This window comes from Haemorhous mexicanus, chromosome 22 (assembly GCF_027477595.1).
Source record: "Haemorhous mexicanus isolate bHaeMex1 chromosome 22, bHaeMex1.pri, whole genome shotgun sequence".
Taxonomy (NCBI): domain Eukaryota; kingdom Metazoa; phylum Chordata; class Aves; order Passeriformes; family Fringillidae; genus Haemorhous; species Haemorhous mexicanus.
The window spans coordinates 9738964-9765278 of record NC_082362.1 but is presented as its reverse complement, the minus strand read 5'-3'; the positions used below and the strand labels follow the sequence as shown (position 1 = coordinate 9765278).

Below are 26315 nucleotides of genomic sequence, written 5' to 3'. Positions count from 1 at the left end.
GTCAGGTAGATTTAGAACTTCATCAAAACAAGACTTCACAAAATTGAAGCTGAACAGAAATATTTTATAGAATCTATCAGGTTGGAAAGTATCTCAGGAGGTCACTTGGTTCACCCTTGTGCTTGAAACTGGGTCAAGGCTGAACTCAAACCAGCTTCCAGAGGGTTTTGTCCAGGCAGGGCTTGGAAATCTCTAAGGATGAAAGTTCACTTTCTCTGGGCATGCATATATTAAAAAAAACCCTGGTGTTACAGGAGGAAAAACCAGAAACTGATTAGACACTACAAAACAACTGATTCATTGATTAAAATCCAAGGAATAAAGCTCAGGTTTATGACCTGGGAGATACACAGGGATATAATCCATAATCCAAATAAATGTTTTGAGGACTCAGTTTCAGTCTACATCAAGATAAGAAAATGTATTACATACAGAATAGCCTGGTAGTGGTCTTTTCACTTATATCAAGATATTTAACACTCAAAATGAGGATTTGTCCAGCTTATCCTGTGACCTCCAGCCCCATGGCTGGAATGATATCTATTTAAACTCCCCTGGCAGCTTTCCTGCCTGCTTTGATTGGAGTCTCCAGTAACACGCTGACAGGACAAAACTGCAGCTAATATTGTGAGCCTGCTCCTATTTAGAGATATGATTCACCTGAGAGGTGAGAAACCAGAGGATTCCCAGCATTTACTGAATCATAATTCAACTTTTGGAGGGTTTTTTCCTGTAAGATCAACTTTTTTTCTTATTTATGAAACACCTATGCTCTTAAATCCTCTTTTCTCAGACTTGCATCACTCTCTGCACATTCAACACTTGTGCAATCACCAAGTTTCTGCTGTGCTTGGGAACCATCTAAGAATTACTAAAAACCTCCTAAAAGGATGCAATCAGCTCCCACAGAACCACAGCACTTGCAGCAGCCTAAGCAGGAGGCAATATTTGCCCCTAATTTGTAAGTTTTCAACTGGTATTTCATAAAGAGCCTCTAAAGACCACAAAAGGTACCTCAGGAAAGGAAATTTACCATTAGCTGACAAGTTCACTCCACCAATGTTCCTCATTTCCAAGAGGAAATAACCTGGGGAGTCCTAAGCAAGAGGCTGAAACCCCCTGAGTTCACTTCCCTCAACTTGGAACCTGAGGTAAAGGAGAAAGTGGTGGCTGCAGTTCAGCAGCTGAAGAATTACAGATGAAAACCCAGCTCTCTTCCAACAGATCAGCTGTAGGGAGGATTTGGGAGTGCTGGTGGGCGAGAGGCTGGACGTGCCCTGTGTCCTGGGCTGACCCCACAGCGTGGGCAGCAGGAAATGGGGGATTCTGCCCTCTCAGGTGGGATCCCACCTGCAGAGCTGCCCCCAGTCCCAAGGGGCAATCCAGAAGGAGCTGGAGCTGCTGAAGCCAGTCCAGAGGAAGCACCAGGATGATCAGAGGGGTGGAGCAGCTCTGCTGGGAGGAGAGGGTGAGGGAATTGGGGTGGTTCAGCCTGGAGAACAGAAGCTTTGGGGTGACCTAATTGCACCCCCCCAGTACCTGAAGGAGCTGAGAGGAAACACAAGGAGAGACCTTTCACAAGGGCCTGGAGTGCCAGGACAAGGGGAATGGCTTCACACTGACAGAGAGTGGATTAGACTGGATATTAGGAAGAAATTCCTCCCTGTGAGGGTGGTGAGGCCCTGGCACAGGTTGGAGCCACCTGGTCTCATGGAAGGTGTCCATGGCCAGGGGGAGGAACAAGATGATCTCTGAGGTCCCTTCCAACCCAAACCAGTCCATGATTCTAAGGAGCATCTTCTCATCAGTTCATGGAAGTTCCAGGAAATTCCCCCAGTCACTCCTGCCTTTGAAATACATGTTCAGCAGAGCCTGCTGAGGTGCCCTCCTAAAACAAGCACCACAACTGAATGCCAGAGTTGTGAAATAATTACTGCTCTGTGAATTTGAGCGGCCACTTGCAGCTCTGCAGCTTTATAAACAGGAAGTGTGAAGCTCTGCATTCATACCTGCTTTCATCATATGACAGAGCCCTGAAGCCATCAAATACTGGCTGACAGAACAAGCCTCACTGTAGAATCTAGACTGTCTCCACAGTGGATTCTATTCATTCTGACAGCTAAAAAAAAGGCTGAGAGACTTCTAGGCATTTTCAGCACATGCCTCTGAAACTCAAGGCTCAGAAAAGCACAGGTTTGTACCTTTAGAAAATAACATATCCCAAAGAACCTTCACCTCCCTATCATGGTCAAGCTCTGGTTTTCAGCTGTGAGAGAAAATAAAGCAGAACACTCTCCTACATGGAATATAGAAAGAAGAGAATAAACTACTAAAATGGTTCCCTGACTGTTTTTCCTAAAAAGATGGCTGGGATTTAGAAAGTTAATTTCATAATCTGGAGTAATAAAAAGCAGTTTTCCATGGGCTGAAGGGCTGAGTCCATGGATTTGTCACCAGGCTGAGATCGACAGCCTCAACTCGATGATGATATATTTGCACAAGTTTTCCATCATCCTCTTGTCAGATTTATGACATCTGTACGCTTGAGGATGTTAATGACCAGACACCAGATATATTTGCCTCGATTTAAATAAAACAAATGTGGCTATTTTTCAAATTCAATCAAGACACAAAAGGTCATTAGCAAGATTTATCCTCTGCCCATCACACATTAGTCATTACTGCACACACTCCCCAAGCTCCTTGTGGGTTAGAGATGGTTTTTGTTACTTTGGTGTTCTCCAGTTGGTGCCATCTCAGACACACAACCAGGGAAGAAAACTGCCTTTAAAAACCACCCTGCCACAAACTCTCCAGAGGCAAAATCTGTGGAATTGATACACCTGCAAGTTTTGCCTTGCTGTTAGCTGGCATTTTAACTGCATGTACATTTTCCAGCAACAGCACTACTTGTGTGCTTTCATTTTGCTCTTTTTCTCAGAGATCACTGAGCACAGGACCAAACACAATTAAATGGATTCATCAGCAGTCACTCATTTCTCCAAATTCTATGCTCACTGACCATGCTGATGTTGAGGCAGTTCCCCTTCTTCCATCCTGCATTCATGAAACAAAAATTTTACCTTGCTTTGAGCAGAAGGAAAACTCTGCCTTCCTCTCCGGCCCAAATTTGACAGATCCACGATTATGCACCAACATTTCTTTTAAGTGGTTCCCTGACTCAATATTTAGCATAGATAATTTAGCTTGAAATGGCCTGAGTTACACCTGCTCTAAGTAGCATTCACAGAAACTCTGACTACAGATTCTACAGTTTCATAATTCACAAGTACCTACATAAATTTATGCTCAGACTACAATTATCCTCTCAAAGTTACTGAAGCAGAACACATTAACAGCCACTGGAAAATGCAGTCCATAGGGATCTGAAATAAACTGGCCACCAATACCACTCTTCCCTAGAATTCTTATTAAAACATTCCATATACAACACAGGACAGTGCAGGAGCTAATACAATAGCGATAAAAGGTTCTTTTTTTTAAAATAAAGTTTTATCGGCCCAAAGACAGCCCTGTGAGGAATTGGGAGTCAAGACTGGCAGCAGGAGAGCTAAAAGATAAGGCAGACTTTAGAGCACCATCTCCCTGGCAAGGCCAGAGCACCCAGGCAGCCTGATGGACCCAGTGCTAGGAGAGGAGGGGGAAATCAGGGACAAACACTGGAAAATCCACCAAAACAAGACACTGGCTGACTTGCAGCACGTCCCTAAGCAGAAAATTGCTGCTGGAGCTTAAGTCTAAGAAAAAAGCAACAAGCTCAAGAGCCACAGTACCAGTTCATGCCACCACAAATTCAGTTTGATAAAATAACTGACAATTTTATGCTCAGTTTGGAACAAAGCACTTCTGACTTCACCTCTAATGACCTGCCCAAGGATTTCATCTCCTCACAAAGAATCCATCCTCAGAAGGAGGTCTGAGGGGTCAGGAATAGCTCTCCTCAGTTCTCATCTCATACCTCTTCCACAGCAACACCACTTTGTGCCTCTGGCTACTATAAATAAGATGACCACAATTGGCAAAATTCATAAAAAGAGATGTCTAAAATAGCATCCCTTGCTTTCCACTGCCAGGCTGCTGAGGCAGACACAGATCTCAGGGAGGCTGGTGACACTCCTGTGACCTGCACTGGTGGACACAGGACAACTTCACCCTGCCCATCCACAGCAGTGTCAGCTGCCTGTGCCAAGGAAAAAGAGGAAAATAAAACAGCAGGACTGTCTCTGTTCCAGGGTGGGAAAGGCCACCAGCACCAGGCCGCTCTGGCACTTTCATCTCCTCGAACAGAAGTTACATTTTAGCTACAGTTATTTATATTGTGAGCCTTTAACCACAACTCCCCTCACCTTCACAACCTTTGGTTACTACCAAAATGGAATTACAATAAATGAAACTGCTTAGAAGTCAGCCTTATTTTCTGAAGCTGACAGAAGCAGCATTTTTCCAGATATTCTGAACAACTGAAATTCAAATTGGTGACTCAAAAACACGATCATAGCATTCTGAATGATAACCACAAGTACAGGTAACCAGTACTGATTGCTCATAAAGAATTCCCAGCAGAAAAATCTGTACAAATACCACCTAATACAAAACTTTCTCACCATTTAAGAACCAGGAAACAGTGTTAGAGAAGGTGGATCTAACTGGAGATAAATATATTTGGCTTTCCTTTTTTAACATTTACGTTCATCCATTATCTCTGCTTGTGTCCACAGAAATGCCTCAAGTACCAGAAAGGTTCTGTGGAATAGGAATGGTCTAACAAACAATGTTTTGATAACTGGCCTGTTTTATACATACAGTGATTCACTGGTTAAGTAAACAACATAGTTATTTAGCAAAACATCAATTTATAACAGAGTGCCTAAAACAACCTTTCTGGTCTCCTACAGAAAAACAGTATTGAAGGTCTCATATAGAGAAGAAAAACATCCAAAAAAAATAACAAAGAAAAGTATTATATTCACTGCACACAAATAATTTCTTATTAAGAAGAAATCAATCTTGTGAAGCATCCAGATCAACTGCATTGATTCGGAAGCAACGTAAGAGTTTAAATCTAACTTTAAAATTCAAACCACTTGTTTTTTCTTATTTAGGAACTCTGGAATATACATTGTGACCAAATGACTGTATTCTCCACCAAACAGCTTATTTCAAACACTCTCTGATATATTTAACTTCACACCTCTACCAAGCTGCATTTATAACTCCAGCTCTTCTAAAAATACGTGCACCAGAGCTTTCAAAGACTTCCCATACTTTCACTAGCAGTGAAAATCCTTCAGGGCTGTTATGTTTAAAATCTGTAACTAGTGACTTTGAATCATACATTTGTTTCTCCTGCTTGACACTACGTTGCTCCATTTCCTATCTGACATGGCATCCCTCAGAGGCTCCACCAGAAAAAAAAAAAAGAAAATATTTAACAAAAACCCCATTTCACGTCAATTTGTTTCTTTTTCAGTTAACACCCAGTGGTTCCTCCCAGCTCTCCCTTATCACTCCTGACATGCCTCTCACATGCAAGCAGGAATAAAAAGGGCAGCCAGAGCCTGGCTCGAGTTTATGAATTTTATCAGGGCTTTAAATATCAAACAGGTGAGCTGCTTTACCTGCGCTGCATCACGTGAAGGCACAATAGGGCAACAACTACAAACACCTGTCCTCCCTGCAAACCATTTACTGCTGACAATTCCCGTCCCTCTTTGTCCTTGGACTTGGCTATCAGTTCCAGAGCCAGGGAGCTCCCAGGGTGTAGCTTGCCGTCGCCTTGGAGCCCTGCAGCTGCGAGCATTCCCCATTCAGCTTGTTTATGTTTTCCCTTCGCTAGTTGCTCTTTAAATCCTCCGGGAGGACCCTAAACCGGGCTAAAGCAGCGACATCGAGCCCGAGCCACGCACGCCACATCCATCTTGCCATGCGGAGCCGCAGATGCGTGATCCCCGAGCACGGGGAAGTAAACACGAGGAGCGGGAGGGACGGCGGAGCCGGGAGCCGTGTGACAGCCCTGTCACACCGGGATGGCAGCGCTGCCCGGTTTATGCCGGCCGGCCACAGGCGGAGGCCGGGCCGAGAGGCGGCGGGGAGGGGACGGCACCGGCGGCGGGGACCGGGCCCTGCCGGAGCCGCCTTAAAGAAGGGGAGAGAGATAAATAAATAAATAGATAAGATAAATAAATAAGCGCCGAGGTGGAGGGGCGAAGGCTGCGGGGAAGGAGCCCCCGAACGGCGCAAGTGCCTCCGCGCGGGGTCCGTCATGGAGGTGCCGCCTCACCGCCCGCTGGCGGGGGGCAGCGCGGGGCCCCCGCACCCCTCCCCGCCAACCTCCACCCACCCTCCCGTCCTCCCCGCCGCCTCCCTCACCCCTCCGCAGGGCCTCGTCGTAGCCGAGGAAGCCGATGCGGGACTCCTTGGCGCCCATGGTGCCGCTCAGTCCATGGCCGCGGCGGCGCCCGCCGGAGCCGCTACCGACGGGGGAGGGGGGGCGGGGCCGCCCGGGGGGGGCGGGGGGAGGAGGAGGCGGCGGCCGCGCGCCCGCCCCGCCGCCGCCGCCGCAGCCTCCATCGCGGGTCACGTGGGGCGCGCGCGCCGCGTCACGTGGGGCGCGGCGAGGCCGGGCCGGGGCTGTGATTGGCCAGCGCCGACCCCCCGCTCCCGCCACCCGCCCGCCCGGCGGCGCCGTCGCGCGTCCCCTCAGGGGCGGCTGAGGGGGAGCCGCAGCGGCAGTGGTCGGGGCTCTGCAGCGCTGCGGCCGCGCTGGTGCCTCCTCGGCTCCGGGTTTGCTCCGCGGCCGCAGAGGAAGGAGCTGTGACGAGGGACGACCTGGCTCTGCCCCGGCACAGTCGCTTCGGAAGGTGTCGCTTGCGAAAGCTGTCAGCGCTTCCCGTAGCGTGCACCGGCGAGAGGAGAAAGGCTGCGGTGCGATGGGGCCCCCGGCGGAACAGCCTCAGGCTGGCTCCTGTGGGAGGGTGAGAGTCGCAGCACCCTCAAAGTGCACAGGGAACGGCCCCTCAATCCCCTCGATCCTCACAGAGGATCAGCCCTCAGCCCCCTCAAACCTCACAGGGGATCAGCCCCTCAGCCCCCCAAAACCTCACAGGGATCATCCCCTCAATGCCGTCAAACCGCACAGGGAATCAGCTCCTCAACCCCCCAAAAAAATCGTAGGGGAGCAGCCTCTCAAACCTTACGGGATCAGCCCCCAAAACCTCTCAGGGGGAGCAGCCCCTCAGCCCCCTCAAACCTCTCAGGGCACGGTGGTTCTCCTCAAAAAGTCCTCTAAGTCTCAGGGCTGCAGGCATGGGGTGACAGTAGGAGGTTCCTGTTCCATTAAAATGTCTTTTCACTGTCTGAAACAGAAACACGGGCTGAATTGTAAAAGGATCAAAACCACCCCTGCCCTTTGCTGTTCTCCAGCATGTTTGCTTTTAGTATTCAGCCCAGGACTGACACAGAATGGGAGGATTTCCCAAATGGCTTTGTTACAACATTAAGCCTGGTAACCTACCCTGGGTCACTCCCGAGCAGAAAATAAGGAGTTTGAAAGAAAACACTGATTTCTAAGGGCAGCTTGTTCCAAGGATTGTTCCTGCCCTGAAACAAAGCCTGTGAAAACACCAGTTGCGAGTCATTCCCCGAGTTACTGTTTCTGCACGGAATGATCTTGCCACATCAGAGCTGCAGAAAGGTCAAGCTGGAGTTGCTTTCTTGCTGATGTAAGTTCATGCGTAGGTATTTTTATAGCAAACATTCCAAACAAATTTCATATCTGATATGCAAAGCCAGGAATGCTGCTTACAGAGACACAGGCTCCAAGGCCAAATTTCTCCTCGTGTAATCCAAGTGCAAACACACTACAAATGAAATAAGCTCCATAAAGCCTCCTTGTATCTTTTCTAAATTTTTTTTTATCTTAGATTTGTGCATAGCAAAAAACCATATAATTTTTTAAGCATAAAATCTGTCACAAAGGGACCTTTTACCTCTCTTATGAGGATGAGGGGGAGAACTTAAGTGATTTTTCAAAATATAAATTAAATTGGTGGAAATATACTTCAACCCGTCAGCCACTGATTACATATTTATCATTTATAGAGTAAAGGTAAATGTAAAATTAGCTGAGGAATAAGAGGATATAAGCTACCTTGATATATCTATGTTCTCTTATTCCTACCCTACCTTTACGTATCTCTTCTCAACGTAGTTCCTCACCAAGCAGCTTTCAGTTTAGATATACAAAAAAACCTCTTTAAAACATTCGAGAATGAATTCAACAAACATAGCAATGTGTCAATCAAAAGCCTAAGTTGGCAATACCAGAAACAGCTGGAGAAATCTGTTTTATCTTGTGATTAAGAGAAATATTCCATGGCATCCTTACAGCCATGCTCTGTTTGTGATGGATCCCTTTCTTAAACTATAAACTCTAGCTGAGCAGATGGGGTTTAATTCCTGACTTCTCTGTCGTGTTCCTGTGTGACCTTACGTCCAGTAATAACATTTTAATGTTTTGGTTTCTCCTCTGAATTACAAAGATAATGACCGAGTCCCATTTTGCCTGGAAGGAGCAGCACTGGGACACAGCCAGCCCCGAACTGGCAGAGCAGTTAGAGAAAGCAATTAGAGCAGGAAGCAGCTTCAGTGCTGGGGTAAGGCAGCTCCACACCAATTCCTGCTGGTTTTCAGGCCAATTTCTCCATGACTGTTTGTCCTCAGGCTCTTACTAGAGAGCAACAGCCAGCCCCTGGGCACCAAGGCTCACCAGAGACCTGACACGACACTGCCAGGCCTGTTTTGTCTGCACCCAGCAGTGAGGGACCCTGCCAGGACAGCTCTGACCTGATGCCTCTGCAGCCACCACAGTTTGCAAAGTTATTCAAATTTTATCTGTGATGCCAAGACAGAATCTCTACTTACAGTTCACACAAACCCCGCTCTCAGGCAGTATGGGGGGTTTAATGACAGTTAAGTCATGAAAAAAATGAATGACCAAAATTATAATTACAAATCAGATCCTGCCACCAGGCTATAGTCACAAACAGCTGAGTGGGTATTTGGTGCAAACGAGGAAGCAGAACCCTCTAGCGAGGAGTTCCTTCCACTGTGGGAAGGAAAAGGGATGGAGTGATGGTTCTTAATAATGGCTAGCACTTCCTATTAACCAAAAAACCCAACCCTCTTTCCAAAGAAAAGGTATGACACTTCAGGAAAAACCCAACTAAAGCAGCATCCCTCATGTCCCAGAGGTACAGACAGTGTCCAAGAACCAGCAGAATTTCGTTTGAAGAGCACTTCAAAATCATTTACTGGATCCATTGTACACACGGTGGTCTGCACCAAATTTAATCACAAAGATACTCTGGGTTGGAAAGCCAGGCTGGAGGCTCCCGATGGCAGTGTCTTTGTTCAGATTAAATTAAGCATGTTCTCAAAGGCACTGAAGCAAGAACCCAGAGATAAGGCTGTGTGTGCTAACCCTGGATTAGATCTGGCAGTAAGTTTTTACAGAAGCCTTATTGGAGAGCACAAGATTAGATGTTGCTGCTATTTAAATGCTGTGTCAAAGGTAAATCAAATGAAGATACAGTGAATTTAGACTTGCATTAGATGAATTGAGCTCCTCTCTTGTCACAGAGAAGTGCTACGTATGCAAATCGAACTGGGCACGTGTCCTTTGGATTGCTGGAATTTATTTAATTATTCGCTAATCAAAAACTAATTCACAAGCACTTAGCAAATATCTTTAAGTGTCTCTGCATCACTGACAAGGATCTGAGGCAAAGCAGGTATTTACTGCTGCACAGGAGCAGCAGGAGCCTGGCAGCACAGCAGCTGTCGGGCTCTGCGAGGCTGCTGCAGTCCAAGGCTAAGGAACAGGGGGAAATCCACGGCCTCCAGCTCAGGCCACAGCAGGCATCTGCAAGGAGAAGGCGTTTGGAGCTGCACTTGAGAGGCCTGAACTCAAAAGGGATGAGCCAAACAGCAGAAGAACTGCTGCAGTGGCTCAAAAACACTTCTGAGAAGAGCACTCTAAGGCCTTAGGATTTCCTGATTCATGTTCACTAAAACAGAAGCCAAAAATGCAGCTTTGTTGCTGGCCTCTAAATCTGTGCCTCTTGCCCCAATACCCATCTCCCCACCCTGGGATATTGTTATTTTTTTAAGGACTGTTCTTGGCACTGGAGAAACACAGGACAACTTTTACCCCTTCCTGCTTCAGACAGCCCTGACAGGAGTGTGGCAGAGCACATCCCAAATATTTGAGAAGAGTAGAAAGTGGGAGAGATCAGGATGCAAGAGGATTCAATTACATCTGTAGTGGTCAAAGCTAAATGGTTTCATATCTAATTACAGTGAACTGGTGAATGAGAAAAATACCCCGGATCATTATCTGCCAGTCTGATTCTGATGTTATCAGAGAGAGGAAATACAAAAGGCTTCCTCAAAGAACAACAGAACAATATTCAAATTGAAACTTCTATCACATCCCACATTTTCTAGGAAACAAGTGGCTTAGAGTGGTAGCAGAGGGTGACAGATTTATATGAACTCGGGGGAAATAAAAGGAACAGATTCTTACCAGGTCCCTCCTCTTGTTGTCATGTAGGCTGTACTCCCACACTATTGCCAGTATCAACTTTGTAGTGGAATACTGCAGGGGAAAATGAAAAATGTAATTTAAAAAAAGTATTTAAAAATGAAATTAAAGTCATCCCCCTTGTTGAAGGGACATGCTGATGAAGGCAGTGTTCACCAGGGCTGCAGTGTGGTGTAGCCAGGGGACTCTCAGAGTGAGATGATTGGAATTTTTTTCCTCATTTCCACTTTGAGGGCACTTCTCTTTTCTCACCTGCCCTAGAGATCCCCTCTTCCCAGTACTCTCATGACTCTTTGGAGCAGCTGCCCATCTCCACCCCCTGACACAGCTGCCCCTGTCCCAGCAGCCAGGCCCTTGCCCTGGCATCATCCCCTGCTGCTTCCCGGCAGCAGCAGACACCTCATCCCCTCCTTCTTCCTGGTGAGTTCCAAGCGGGGCGGGGACACGGGAGAGAACAGCTCGTCCCTCTGTCCCAGAGGGCTGAGCTCTGGTGACAGTTCAGTGTGGGGGTGACAGCACTGCTGCGCAGGCAAGAGTGACAGCCCTGCTCTGCACACCCACGCTTGCCAAACGCCAGACCTGTACATCAGGTTGTGGCAGATACAGGAACAGGGTTTGGATGGCACTGCCCAGGCTCCAGAAAAGGCAGCAAGGGAAGTGGGAGCATCCCTCAGACCTCATCTGACCTGTGGGCTACCTCTGTTTAATCCTGCCACCCCTTTATGAGAGAATTAATGAATGTTTCTACTGAGCCACTTGCCCCTGGATGTTTGTGTTCAGGGAGCCCGTGACAGCCCTGCTCAGAAGTGCTGCTCACATTACTGCTCAATCCATAATTTCACTCCTGTTATTAATAGTAGGATCTCCACAACCCAGGAAAGTGAGGCACGTCACACACGTTCACAGCTATTTTAAGGTTTGTGGGTAAGTGGTCCCCCACTTTTCCTGCAGTTGCCTTTGAAAGACAGAGAAGAAAACACCATAAGGCACCCTCCACTCTTGATATTCTCCTAAGCAAGGCTTCCCTGTGCGTGGAAGGGTGGCACGATCACACTTGAGGCCCACAAGGAACAGTGACAAACTCCTCTTTCCTGGCAGACTTTGCTGCTGCTCCTCCAACCCAGGAGTAACAAGGTGCCACAGCTAATGGCAGTCACCAGTTAAGTGTAATGCCTTGGATATTTATAAAAATATCACGTCCTTCCCGCTTTTCTATCAACCTGTTTGATTATGCCTTATACAGGGAAAGTGTGACAGAATTAATCAGCCTGCTGGAGTGCACACTAAGGGAACAGATGAGCTTTGGCAAGACTGTTGTTAGCACTGAAAAACTGTGACAAAAAAGAGGCAGACTGCAATCCAGACACGTGTCATTCAGAAAATGAGACATGCTATGATTTATCAACGTACCAACAATTGATGGGAATAGAGATCTCCCATTTCAAAGTGTTGTCTCTGTGTAGATTAAGAGTAGTATCTGTCATCAGGAAACAATGGGAGAAGAAATGTATTTGATAAAAGCAATTCTGTGCTCCCTTGTAGACAGAAACCACTGTGGTGTTGGAATGGAGGTAAAGGATTTCTCTGCAGTTCCATCCAGGGCAGTAAAAAACACCAGCGTTGTGACAAGAGGAAGAGCAAATAATTAATACCAGAAGATCAAATGAAAGGAGTGGCTTTGCAAGAAGTGACTAATGTTGACTCTGCTCTGGGAAGGCCCAGATTACCTCGTGGAAAGAGGAGTTTGTGTGGCCCCCAGAGCACAGCACACGGCGGGCAGGGACGCACCACGGGGCACCTCTCCCCTACAAAGAAAGGGCTGCTTTCTTCTCAGCTCAAAGGCTGCTGCTCACAGCGTCCCCAGCACTGCAGCAGTTTGATTGTTGTGTACAGAGAAAGCGACACCAAAGCATCAAACACGGACCTACTTGGGGAACATTTTGCCAGCAGCTGATACAGTGGGAAGCGCATCTCAAAACAGCAGGGCAGCAGAGCAAAACAAAAGCCACAGAGCCAGAACTGTTGTGTCATTTGGCACATCCTGGCACTTCCCTTAATTCTGCTTCAGGACTTGCAAGGGAAGGCCAAAGCTTCTTATTTGCTAATTAAGGTTTCACACGATTGAAACATTGAACAAAGGACATCCCCAAACAGAGAAACCTGCCAGCCTTCGTGCCCCTGCCAGCAGGCTGATGTCTCAGTTCAGTGCTCTCCCAACACAGAGTGAAAGAGCTCTGGACAATGGCATATCCAAATGTGCACACACACATTTTTATGCTGGCATGCACACATTACCTCTGGTCAGGTTCTAAAAGTTCCACCTCCCTGTTTTTGTTAAGGACTCCAGACACCCTACAGACAGGGGTGAAACACACATTAAAAGAGCAAACCTCTATTTTATGGTGTCAAATGGCTAATAATAGTAATTAAGGATCTTAAAGTCCTTTATCAAGAGGCATTATCTAAGATGGCATCATGCCTGTAATCAGAGTCAATGAAAAACTGTTTGATCAAGCCAAGAAGGCAACTAAAACAGTCTGATGAGTTGCCATCTGCTCAAGCCACCCCACCCCCTGAATCCAGCCGAGTTCCACTGCAGGACTGACAACCAGGTTGTATTTCTGTCATTTCAGCTGAACACTCGGGGCCTGTCGATGTGTTCCAGAGGGTTCCCAAACCCAGACGTGGCAGATCACTGCTGGACGTGTAGCTCTGACATTTTGCTTTGCCACTCTTGTGGATTGATTGTGCACATGCAGCAAGGTAAAGCATCAGGAGTTAATCAGAATTTTGCCTACCATATTAAGTATTTGCATGTATATTTATTTTATAAAACAAATGGTTAATCGATCCATAAAAGCCTTTGGTACTCACTCAGCCTCTGGGTAAAAGTCCAGGTACTCCCAGAAGAGCTTTTGACCCAGCAATTGTAATAAAATCTAGGCCTGGAGTATGGAGTAGACTCTTGAGCAGATTCTTAGCAATAGAAGACAAGCTCAGGGTGTTGATGAAGGTTGCCAAATTGTCACAGTTTGAAAAAGAAAATTGGTATATTCAAGGAAGGAGCAATTTGAAGTTCTTATAAAGCACTTGGACACCACAATGATGGGCAAGAGTTTCTTCACTCATTTTGCTTTCTCTTATCACTTCCCAGCTGTTTCTTCCACTTTCAGGTAGTTTCAATTTATCCTTCTATTTTTACCCACACAGTTCACTAACTGCCTTTGAGTTGAGATTCTTCTGGCTTTAGTGATGAGGTGCCAGCTGTGCATCCCTGCAAGCTGGTGCACGTACGACCTTGAAAATTTCTGGGAAGCCAATCAGGAGGTGCTTTCAAACAGTTTCCTATCTCCCAGAGAGCATCTCTCTGTTTTTAGCTTTAGATATATATCACATTATAACATCCAGAGCATTGTGCAAACATTACCCAGCTAATGCCTGCCCAAACCCCTCCCAGCCTGTACCCTGTTATTGCCTAAGTAACAGCTCCTCCATTCCACTGAAGCCAGCCCAGGGAGTTCTTTCTGCTTCCTTCTCTGCAGGAATATTAAACCAGAATGAGAATGAAGAGAGCTGTTAATTTTATGTCACGGCAAGGAAACTGAAGGTCTTCAGATCACACTTTCTCCTCAGTCTTTTAATTGCAAAATTATACTTCAAGATTTGACACAAGTTTCTCACCTCCCTGTTTTCAAGCTACTAGCAAGCAAAACCAGACAAAAATACTTCTTTTTCCTACTCTGCAGAGCCTGTTAATTTCAGATAGGTGAAATATTGCTAATTAGTAGCATATTCGAACAGAACTTGTGATTTTACAGAGAGCTATGTCAAACTAAACCAGATTAAGGGTCAGAATGTGCCAATCTTTTCATTGTTGTCACTTTGTGATTTATGTTCCCCCTCAATGTGTGCCCTCCCAGGTTCTTGGAGCCCTTGGCTAGCACTGCTCAGCTGCTCCACAGTTATTCCTCACACCAGATCCAGCAACGAGACATTCACAGCACGCTCTTCTCACATTTTCTCTAAACATTAGGTACAACAGCAGAAATAGAAATCGGAGATTTAGAAGCAAGAGACACAGGAATCTGGGTGGAAACAGATGACTAACAGAATTTTTGCTAAATAAAAACATGAAAAGGGGTAAAAAAAAGATTCCTGAGCAGATATAATGCCCTTTTTTTTTTTCTGGATAAGCACTAATCTAGGCTCTGGAACACTCCCACTTCTAGACATGATGCTTAGTAACATGTTTCTAATTTCAAATTAGATTTTAATGAAAATAACGGGAAATCTCCTTAAATAAGTTAGAATGAGACTTTCTGTGGTCTCCTCCAGGTCCCACACTTTTTACCTTTGCCATGAAACTAACTCCACAGTGCTTGACCAGCAGTGTGCCACGACTCTTCCCTGTCATCCCTACAGCCATCCACAGTGTCTTTCCTTCTGATTAAACTTCATCTTCCAAGATGGAAATTCATGCCCTGCCTCAGGATAACACCCTGCACAAGGGGATCTGAGTGTCTGGAGACCCCACGGGGAGTTACACAAGCAATAAATCCTCAAACCCCATTTTTTGGGCAGATTAATGCTCTCTAAGTTACTCCTGCCATAAGCTATAAAAAGCAGAATATGCACTTCTTTGCATTCCAGCATGTTGTGGGAGATCATAAAGGCACTTAATATATTATTTAAGCCATTTAAGCAAGATAGCACAACTGCTGTAATTAGCAACAGTTCTCCAAATCCCCACATGCCAGACAAAGGCTCACGTTCAGCATTTCCAGGCTGGTAGGAGGGAATCAGAACATCACAGAAATAAAATCCATGCTCTGCTTTTTTTTCCTCCTGCCAATCTCAGCAGAGCCTGTGCTTCACTACAGCTACTCCCCTGCACCACCATACAAGAGACCCAAAGCATAACGTAAAGAAGACTGCCCTTTTTTTGGGTTTATTTTAAGAATAACAGGCTACTCAAAGCTTTAAGAAAGAGAAATGAAGCCACTTCTCCTGACAGCTGCATTCTGCAGGCTGGAGGGGAACTTCCTTGCTTTTTCCTTTGAATAAAGCCAAAATACAATGAAAACCAAAATATTACTTCCTCTAGAGAATCCATGAACTGAAGTCAGTGTTAAGTGGGAACTCAGCAGCACTCCAAGCAGCAGCCACCCTTTGTGCATCCAGGGTCAGGCACAGGGCAGTGGGATGGGAGGCACAGGTATGAGAGGAGAGAGGCAGGATGAGCACGCAAAGGGCAGCAGTGGCAGCACAGAGACAAGACCTGAATGCTGCCACGAGCCTGAACTTCACTACCCCGGGGAACCCCAGGACACAAAAACCAAAAACAAACAAAGAACGTTGCTGGGACTGACACCAACATCTTCTAAAGGAGCAGGGAAAGGAGAAAGAGAACTGAGAGCCTCTGCCACCAAGGGAGGCTGTGAAATTGGGGGTGCCATGGCTCAGAGAGGGAGTTGCTGTCCCCTGCCCCATTCCCCAGGCAGCAGCAACAGGGAAATGTGTACCAGGCTCATCATTTTCCAGGCTTCTCTGATTCATTGGGGAGAGGAAGTGACCAAGGCTGGTATCACCTAGAGAGTTCTTATTTCATCATCCAAAAGATTAACAAAAGAAGTAAAATTATTTTCAGTACAAAGAGATACCTAACTTGTTACAGATTTGATTTTATAAGTAGCGCCTAAGGGATGGGCTCATTAACATCTCATTAATAATGCCTATTTTAATTTGCATAAACCCCTAAAGACTTACGAAGCACAATAAAAACAAAAGCCTCTAACTATCCTGTTTCTCACAGGCTGCAAGTTGAAGAAGTGTGGAGGAAGCTGATAATGCTCTTTCAGTTCCTGAGGACTTCAAGCAGCTATAAAAGTTATAGGACATTGGCAAACACCAACAATCAGCTCACAGACAGCTGGCTGAAAAGTTGAAGACAAACATCTAGAGAACTGAAATAGTTCAGGAACACCAGAAAATACAACTCTTGAGAAGGAGCACCAGAGGTTGGTCACTTATCCCTTTGGGCACCCTGGAGGGTTTGGCTGCCTGTGTTTCCCAGTCTGGGAACACTTGGAACACACCTGATTTTGCCAGAGGTGGATAAAAGAGATGCAGATGTTTTCTGGTTTCCCCACGCCTCTGGTCACCAATGACACTTGTGTTTAGACCACATTAATTGTAAACAAGTGGTTAAATGAGCAACTCCCTACAGGTACCAGAGAGGAACTGCTCTGGCAGTGCAGATGCCTCTAATGATGCCACACAGAAACAATAACTGGCCCAAATTCTCTTTCAGATCCCTTCCCTGACACAACATTTGGTAACTGGAGCCAATAGGCACCCAGCTGCAGGGAGAAGATCATCTTCATCACCCTCAAGCACCAGGAAAGGAATTTCCAGATGGAGTTAGCAAAGCCTCCACCCCTACAGTCCGAGCAGTGGCTGAGTATCATTAATCATTCCATCAAATGGAGCATTCACCAACCTCCTGGTAAGAACAGGTTGCTGGAAAACATTCCTCATTACAATTCCTATTTAGCATTGCACTGCAGTGCATCTGGCAACAGTGTTTGGGGTTGATGTTTAACTAAACCACATGTACAGGCAGTTGGTTTAAGTACAATGCAGAATACCTGTACATTTATCTGTGTTTATCAGTTCTCCTTCCTGTGACCTATCAGTACATAAATACCATATCAAATGCCTGCATGTATTATATACACCAGGTTCATCACATTGCACATGGTAATCATGGTCAATCTGCCCAAAGCAGCAAATAACAACCAGCAGCAGACACACAACATCTTCACAACTGCTTCCTTTTTGGCTCCATGCCTGCTCTGCACTGCAAGAGCTGCTGCACCAGAGGAGTTGGTTAATGTTTGCACTTGCACAGCTCCTGGAAGATGAAGGCACTCAAATAGAGAAATTAATATTCACAGGAGAGCTGTCAGGGGAAGAGTTTTCCCTAAGGTACACTGTTTCAGTACAGTGTGTTTGACTGGCACTTGGGCTCCTTTCCTTCATGGGGAGAAACAGGAGAGGCATAATCTGTTTGTACTCTGATTTTCCCCATCCAATTAGAACATCCTTTCAAAGCATTCCTGTTGTAGGCAGGCAGGATAATGTGATAGATTTCCAGAGATGTGTTCTGTCTTAGGACACCTTCCAGCAGGAGAGGCTTCCCAGGAGAAAGCAGTGTTGTTTCCCAGAGGAGGGGGAAGGACACAGCCACAGGCTTCTCTCATGCCTGATCTCACAGGAGTGGACCAGGTTGATGGACAACTTCTAAATACAGCAAGATCCTCAGATGAAGGCTGGCCAGAGAAGTCCATCTGTGCCTCCCACTTGCATATCCCTGGCTTTGGCTGAGCTCCAAATGCAGCCAGCACTGAAAGGGAGAACAAAGCCTTGGATTTGCAAGGGGAACTCAAGGCCCTCTCAGTCCTCTGCAGGGCAAAGTGTACACATGATAAGCCAGGAGAGCCGTTCCATGCTGCAGTCACATGCAATGTGGAAGCTATAATCTCACAAGGACACAGATATGGCCATGCAAATATGGGTTATGCCTGTGCTAACATCCAGCTTGTGTCCCTGGAGCTCCAAAATGGTTTAATCTGGCTGCTAATGCAGGTGAAAGCTTGTGCTGGAGAAGCTTCATTTCTGGCTCTGATCAGCCAGGAACGTGCTACCCTTTGGCACCTCGACTGGAGAGATGAGGACATAAGCTGGCTACTCCTTGGTGTCAGTCTTTGCAGGTGAGGAGGAGAGGAGCTGCCTGTCACAGCAGGGACAGGTGACATGACTGCAGGCAGCAGGCACAGAGAGAGGGTGGTTGGGAACAGGCATTGAGAAATCAACTGCATTTTCAACACCCCCTTCAACCAAACCACTTCTAACAGAGTCCTCACAACAACCAGGCTGAGACAGCACAGCTGCACTCACAGCTATCACCTCTGCTTCCCTCTGCAGAGCTTGTCTTGTGTAAAGCAACAGCTAACCCTGTAAAATCCTAGCCTGGGTTGAACAATTGTAATCTACCTCAGATGGGCCAAGCAAACCTCACTGCAAAGATAGCAAGAAATTCCCTTTGCATCTGCTCAGCACCTGCCTGTGTAAGGCTCCTGCATCCAGAGCTGACAGCAAAATTCAGACAAGGGGGAAGAAGAAAGCAGACACAGGAGGCAAAATGCCACAGGCATCTTAAGGGGGAGGGCTTGTCTTAATGGATTTTTGTCATTATTGAATCCAGCTATGGGTAAAAGCCAAACTTCCCTAAGACAGCCTGAGAACAAGAATCTGCCTTTGTTTCAAGACCCACCCATAGGTGCCTTCCCAAGGTGATTCCTGCTGTGGGCATTTGGCTCAGCAGGAGCTCAGCACCACCAGCTGCACGAGGAATTCCTGAGCAAGATCATCCCAACTTCTGCCAGGAGCAGCGCCGGGCCCTCAGCACAGCAGGGCCCCAGAGACCTCAGAGAGGGAGGGAGAGAGAGAGAGAGAGAGAGAGAGAGAGGGGCCTTTGTGCAGCCTGGGGATGACTGAGGGTGCCAGAAGCGACCTGGCACAGGAGCACAGCTGAGTCACAGCTGCAGCAATTGCACCAATTGTCCCAGGGACACAACAATTGCACTTGTCTGACTGGTCAGACCATGACAGCAGCACAGGGCAGTTCTCTCTGTGAAAGCATTTTGCCTGGAAGTAAACTTCCAAAACAAAATGCCTTTAACTCCAAGCCTTTCCAGGCTTCTCCCTGGCAAGGGCAGTTTACTGAGAGGTGCCATGCAGGAGAAAGAAATCTCACTGCTGTTGGCTTTCAGCATCACCTGTGAAGGAGATAACCCTGAATTCCCATTACACTGGGATGGAATTGAGGTGACATCTCCCTAAGAACACCCAAGGTGCAGCCCAAAGTCCCTCTTCCCCATCAGAGCAAAAGGTTTTTTTCCTCATCAGAATAGAAGTTTATTTTTGTGCAAAGGGTCTGTCAGTGGTTACACACCCAAGCCAGAGCTGGGGAGAAGAAGGAGAAGGAGGATGGAGTTTGTATTCACAGGCATAATCCACATCTTGCTTTCTGCTCTTTGGGGGGAATTTGTCTCTCTTCTTCTCAGGATGGACACAAAGCAACTGCCCAGTCTGTAAAAGCACATCAAGAACAAGCAAATGGATGAGAAAATGGGAAATTTAATCCCCAAAAGATGTTCCTGCTGTACTGATTTAAGGGGATGACCATACCCTGCAGCATCTGTGGCTTGATCTGTGTCAAAGGAGAAGCCTGTTACTGAGAAATCTGTTTATCAGCAGTACTTTCCCTGCTGCTCTGGGTAGCTCAGTGCTGTTTACAGTCTTTAGAGCTGTTTGCTCATCCCATGCTTCCAGTCAAGTTTTTATAGATCTGATCTACAGCTTTATCTGATTCTATAGAATTAAACTTTGAAACAGGCCACAAGATCAGCCTGGGTTTGCCAGCAGCAGTCTCTGTGCCTGAGCATCTCCTGCACAAGGGAAGGAAAGTACATCAAGTTCCTTGAGAACACAGACTCCAAAGGGTTAACTCAGAGCCAACCATAAACATATCTCCTGAGCAAAGGCTGGGTGTGCCAGGAAGTTCAAAGGTCTACAAGAAACATGGACTTTAGGGAGTTCATCAAAAAATAATTAGAATCAGATACACATGAAAAAAAAGTGTCAACTAAGGAACTGTTTTGAGGAAACCAGAAAACAGGGCCTGCTTTGTTGGGTTACTGGGACATTTGCCTGCTTCACCTTCCCGTTCAGAAGGGAGCTGTGGTCATTTGATAGCTGGCAGTGATAAGACCACAAAAAAGTGTGAGGCCACAGGTAAACAGCTCTCTCTTCTAGCTAGAGAGAAAGGAGAAGCCAGCCAGCTTTTGCTGTTAGTTCCTGGGGAAACAAAACCCTTTATTTCTTTCTAAAGCTCCAAGAAGATATTCCATCCAGGAGGGAATCAGACCTACTGTAAAGGAAAACCCAAACCCCAATTCCTGCTGGTAGCAGAGACACCCAAGATTAGAGGAGAGGCACTAAACTGCCAGCCCAGGGAGGCAGGTGGTGACAGATGCTCCTGCTCCCTGAAACTTGGGAGGGCTGCAGAGAGGAAATCCAGCTCCATTCCAGCACAGCCCTTCCTGCAGGCCTGGGACACAGCCTCAGCTAAGGACAAACCCCACTGCCCCCTCAAACAAGTATTAAAAAGCAAAAAATCCCCCAAACACCTTCCCAAACCTTTAGTCCCCTAAAAAGCCACCGGCAAACCCCACAGCTCCACATCTTCCCGTACAAGGAGGGAATAAAGGCCGGGCCAGGGGCTGGGTGTAGGATCAGCCCCGTGGGGACCCGGGGATGCTGAGGAGCATCCAGCGAGGCTCTGCTGGCCCGGGAGAGGCCAGCGGGGGCAGTGACAAACCCCGCCGTTATGTAACGGGTGACAAATGCCTTTTGTTATGCAAGACAAGTGGGAGAAAAATCAGCATTTTCGACTCCCTGCTCGAGCACAAACAACAGGCTACGGCTCCGGGGGGCACCGGCAGGCTCCGAGCAGCAGAAATAGAAGCCTTGGAAACGCCTCCTGATTCGGATGAGTCAACAGAAAAATACAGAATCAATATTTAATTTTAAGGGATTGAGGTTGTCAGCACAGTCATTGGATAATTTTGAGGGTTTTGTTAAGGAGAGAGGCCAGTGGGCAGCTATCCACCAGCCTTGCTCATCTGTCATCTAAAATGAGGGATCTACATCCCCTTTGCTCAGCGTTTGGGGTTCTGGGCTTTTTTAATTAAAAATTCAAATTGGTGTTAATATAATTTCGTAATAAAACTAATAAACCAAAAAGCCACACACATCTGGATTAAACTCTGGTCCCAGCTCTGTTTTTACACTCTGTGAAAATCCCAGCTCCAATTCTCAGCTTCGATCTAGAACAGAGAATCCTCTGCCCTCTCCTGGCTCCTGTACGAGGCTGAAAGCTGCAGAAATCAGCCTCGCCTCTCGCTCTGGGAAGGAAATCAGGCTCCTGGGCTCTCGGAGACCCTGAAAGCGTTTGGTTAAAAACCAAAATCCAAGCAGCGTGACCTCTGGCATCAGGAAGGTTCTTCATCCCCAGGGACTGCCCAAGGGATGCGCAGCTCTCCGTCCCACCCTGCTCAGCGCAGGGACCCAGCGCCACCCCCGCCTGCTCCCAGTGCCACACTGCGACAGTGACATCCAGTGGCAGCGCACTCCCATCCGCACCCCCCGCTGAAGGACAGCCACCGAGCAGCTCCCGCAGAGCCCGGAAAATGCCAATTCCCTGTTCCGGGAAAGGTCTGGGCTTGGAACGAGCGGGGAGGGCCCTGGGCAGAGCGGGCTGGGTGGCACCCAGGGAGCAGGGACAGCACTGCCACACGGCTGGCACTGGCAGCGGCACTGCCAGCACGGCATGGAGCCCCGCGTCCCCTGCAGGGACAAGCCCAGCACAAGGACGGGACCAGCCACCCCTCAGCTCATTATTGCTGCTGCCCCACAGGGCCGGGGTTAAGCAAGAGCCGTTGCCCAAGCATGAGTCAGCCTGTGGCGCTCGTTCACGTTAACACCTCTGAATGTGGGTTATGTTCCTTCTTTTTCGTTTCAGCAATTCTGCTCTCCTTCAGAAAAGCCGAGTTGGTTCCAGAACTCACAGGAAAGACTCTGAAGCAGCTTTAAGCCAGTTGTACCTTCAGGAACAGCCAGGTAAAAGAGACTGTCACCTCCAACTCCTGCAAGGTCACCACCCAGCGGGACAGGTGAGGCACTCACACAGCCACTGTCACAGAGCAGGGTGAACATTTTCCTGCTCAGGGACAGGTGAGGCACTCACACAGCCACTGTCACAGAGCAGGGTGAATATTTTCCTGCTCAGGGACAGGTGAGGCACTCACACAGCCACTGTCACAGAGCAGGGTGAACATTTTCCTGCTCAGGGAAAGGTGAGGCACTCACACAGCCACTGCCACAGAGCAGGGTGAATATTTTCCTGCTCAGGGACAGGTGAGGCACTCACACAGCCACTGTCACAGAGCAGGGTGAACATTTTCCTGCTCAGGGACAGGTGAGGCACTCACACAGCCACTGCCACTGAGCAGGGGGAACATTTTCCTGCTCAGGGACAGGTGAGGCACTCACACAGCCACTGCCACTGAGCAGGGTGAACATTTTCCTGCTCAGGGACAGGTGAGGCACTCACACAGCCACTGTCACAGAGCAGGGTGAACATTTTCCTGCTCAGGGACAGGTGAGGCACTCACACAACCACTGTCACACTGTCACTGAGCAGGGGGAACATTTTCCTGCTCACAGAGCCTTTACACCTGGAATTTGTACAGAAGGATGAGCAGGTGCAGATGTGATCAGAGCTAGAGGAGCTGGGCAGGTTGAGCTGCTGTCCCAGACACGGCAGCAGGGACAGCAGCAGCTGGAGGAGCTGCTCCAGCCGGGGAGGGAGTGAGGAATGAGCCATCGCTTTGTTGGCAGCTGCTGGTAATTAGGGTGTCCCTACCTTGCAATCTGGATGCTCCAGCATATTTGTGGTTTGCTCTGGGCCCACCCCAGCCCAGCCACACGTTTGTCTTCCCCAGCAAAAATGCAGCCCGACCTGTAGCAGGGGTGTTTGTGCCTCCCAGTCCCTGCACTGGTTACTCCAGCACCTGCACACCCCAAAGGTGGAATGAGACAGGGAGGGGAGAGGCAGCTGCTGACAGCACCGGCTCTGCCACAAACAGGTGCCACAGGCTGCCCGGGTAGGAGGGTCTGTCCCACATAAAGCGATTTTCAAGCTGCTAAAACACAGCCACATGTCCTGTGGGAGTTCTCATGCACTCAGAACCAGCTCGTTTCTCATCTCTTTTCTCCCCACTCTCTCTTTACCTCTGAAATGTCCGATCTGGTCTGTAACTGCTCAGAGGGAACTATTAAATATAAATAGGTTAACTAAAAGTCAAAACCCAAGAGCTGCCAGACTACGAGATCCGGGAGGCTGAGTAGGAGTCCCTCGGTGCCCTGCCGGCTGCGCGGCTCCGGGCCATCCTCCCCCGCCCGGCTGGGGAAACACCAGCCAGCCAATTCCTGCGGAGAGAAAAGCCCCAAATCGGAGCAATTGAAATGCAAGGAGCATCCCCTGGGGTTGGGATCGCTCCCTGCCCAGAGCCTGGGGCCGGGCCAGCAGAGCAGCCCGCAGTTCCTGCTGCTCCCCGTACTCCTGGTGCCAAGGTAGCTGGGGGAGGCAGCCACCCAGCCATCCCCCAGGGGACAGACTGGGCTCACCAGGATCAGTTCTGCCTTCCAGTTCCTTTGAGGGGTTTTTCAGGTTCCCAGACACCATCGGAGAGGTCAATGGAAATTAATCAGTACAGCATCCTCACCTGAACAAAAGCAGAGAATCCTGACTGTCTCCATGGTTTCCCAGAACCACAAAGTCCTGCAACACTTGCAGTGTCATAGCAACAAGCTCCAGCCCAGCCAAATGAAAATTCTGTTCTTTTAGACCATGGCATCTTATTTATGATGATCCTGGAGATCCCTGAGAGTTGTACATCAACACCAAGACTGGGTTAAGGCTCTGCAGGTACCAGACCTACCTTCAGTACATCATTCCTCTTGTACAAACCCCAATCGTGGTAGAGCAGCTTTTGGAGCTGCTCCTTTCCTTGCTGGGGCAGAAACTCCTCTTCCAGGGACTTGGCAGGGCTGGATCACCATTGGGCTTGATGATCCCAAAGGTTTTTTCCAACCTGAATGGTTCTGGCATTCTGAATGACTCTGGGCTTTGGGGTTGGCCACATTTGATTCATGGTTCAATCCAAGCTTTAAGGAAACATCAGAAATATCAATAATCTACCCCAGAAATCTTTCAGTCTGACCAGCAAAACCCCCAAAGATCCTTCACTCCCACATGCTGGAATGGGACAGCTGGGTGGGGGCTCAGTTACTGCCCTCACCTCTGAACCCAAGCAAGAAAAAACCCTCCCAGATTCCTTTGGGGCACCATTCTCAGAATCAGGACAACAGATTTCCTTTTTAAATGTGCATCCCACACCTGGCAGGGGCCTGGGATTCCTGGCTCTGCTGGCCCTGCCCGTGAGAGGCTGTGGGAGGATGTTGTGTCCCAGCCTGCCAGGGCAGCAGAGCAGACACCTGTGTGCTGCAGACCTGGATCTTGAGGAATTGTCCCTGGATAACAGGATAATGCCTCCAGCTAAAGGTGAACCCAGTGCAGGACTGCCTGTGGCTGCTTTAGGAAAATGCTGTCTGCCCTCAAAGTGTCACACTGGTTTAAGAGGGAACTGAGCAAGGCTGCTCAGGACTTGGATTATCCCACAATTTTTCCAGTAGGACTTGAGGTGACTTAGAAGTGACAGGAAAGCTCTCAAGGAAAACTGAGCTCTGCCAGAAATAAATTCAGTTTCCTGACCAGGTGACGTGGGCAAAGAAGAAAGATTTCACCTTCAGGGGTTCCTGCTCCAAGTAGGATCAGAAAATCTTTGGAATAAGCTACAGGATGCAATGTTACAGGGATTGCCTTTCCTGCTGCTGGACTTTAGAAGATGGCAGAGGCAGCTGGACTTGCTCTCCCCAAAAATCAGCAGAACAGCCTCATTCATACTTCAGTTTTCCCTTCACCTGGGCAGAAGTTTCAGGGTTGCTGCTGTTATTTCTTCCTTTACACCAGCAAACAGAATTATTTTGGAGTCTGCTGTTTTTGGCTTTTTCTTGGCAGTCTGGATCCAGCACTCCCCAGTTGTCCTTTCCCTGGGGAAGAATTGAGAAAGCTGCAGGAGCACACACAGACCCCCAGGGAAATCCATTTCCATCATGGAGTTCAGGCTGCAGGAGCAGAGCTGGCACTGCCTCGGCCCCGGGGACTCTGGGGTCACCCTCGTGAGCCTGGCCCTGGCCTCTCAGAGCCAGGGGAGTGTTCCAGGGCATTTTGCCTTTAAAAATGGAAATCTCAGCCCTGTGACACCAGGGGAGGCCTCTGCACAGCTGGGGAGCTGCAGGTCCCACAAACCTGATGGTTTAAAAATAAAAAGCCCAGAAATGCTGACTTTTCACCCACTCTGTGCTCAGGCAGCCACAGGGGATGCTGTGGTGCTGCCAGCACACACACACAGGAGAGAATTTGTGCTCCCATGGCTACTTTAGGGGGAAGAAAGCCACGAAGTAGGGAAGGATCTGGAAGGATCCACACCTTGCAAGTGTTCCCCCCTCCCCCTGTCCACATTGCAGAGGTACCAACAAGCCCCATGCACAAGGATTTACCCCGAGGGCAGGGATTCCAGGCAAGGGAGGCACTGAGGGAAGGAAGCTGTCACCAACTCACTGCAGGTACTCCAGGCTGCGGGAACACTCCATTTATTAGGTCAATATTTCATTTGAGCAATACAGTTACAGAATATCACAATGCTGGTTACAAACATAGGATGGCTCCGTGGGCACAAAGGGTGGCAGGAGAAGTGGGGTAGGAAACCTTCGTCCTGACACGACAGGGAGGGGGCTGCAAGGTCTGGTAATGAGCAAGATACTTTTATATAAATGAATGTGGCACTACAGGTGGAGATTCTGGTTTAGAGGTGGGTTTGTGTAATTAGTTCAATTTATACAGTTATACAGTTCAAGCAACATCTTTTTCTTTTTTTTTTTA

At 47.9% G+C, this 26315-nt stretch overlaps 1 protein-coding gene and 1 long non-coding RNA gene across 7 annotated transcripts in view; one reads left to right on the top strand and one right to left on the bottom strand.

Moving 5' to 3' along the window:
* Positions 1 to 7343, bottom strand: part of USP32 (ubiquitin specific peptidase 32) — a 64044-nt gene extending 56701 nt beyond the window's left edge. For 5 of the 6 annotated variants that reach the window (XM_059865594.1, XM_059865597.1, XM_059865596.1 and 2 more), the window contains exon 1: positions 6391 to 6512. In XM_059865594.1, coding sequence (XP_059721577.1) covers positions 6391 to 6448 — 58 coding nt within the window. In that variant the 5' untranslated portion in view covers positions 6449 to 6512. Of the gene's footprint in view, positions 1 to 6390; positions 6513 to 7270 lie in introns of those variants that run through there. The other variant, XM_059865595.1, reaches the window with a different exon arrangement.
* Positions 6721 to 16635, top strand: LOC132337241 (uncharacterized). Its single transcript, XR_009489114.1, has 3 exons — positions 6721 to 6995; positions 13258 to 13387; positions 16437 to 16635. It is a non-coding gene; the product is annotated as an uncharacterized LOC132337241 (long non-coding RNA).
* The last annotated feature ends 9680 nt before the right edge of the window (positions 16636 to 26315 follow it).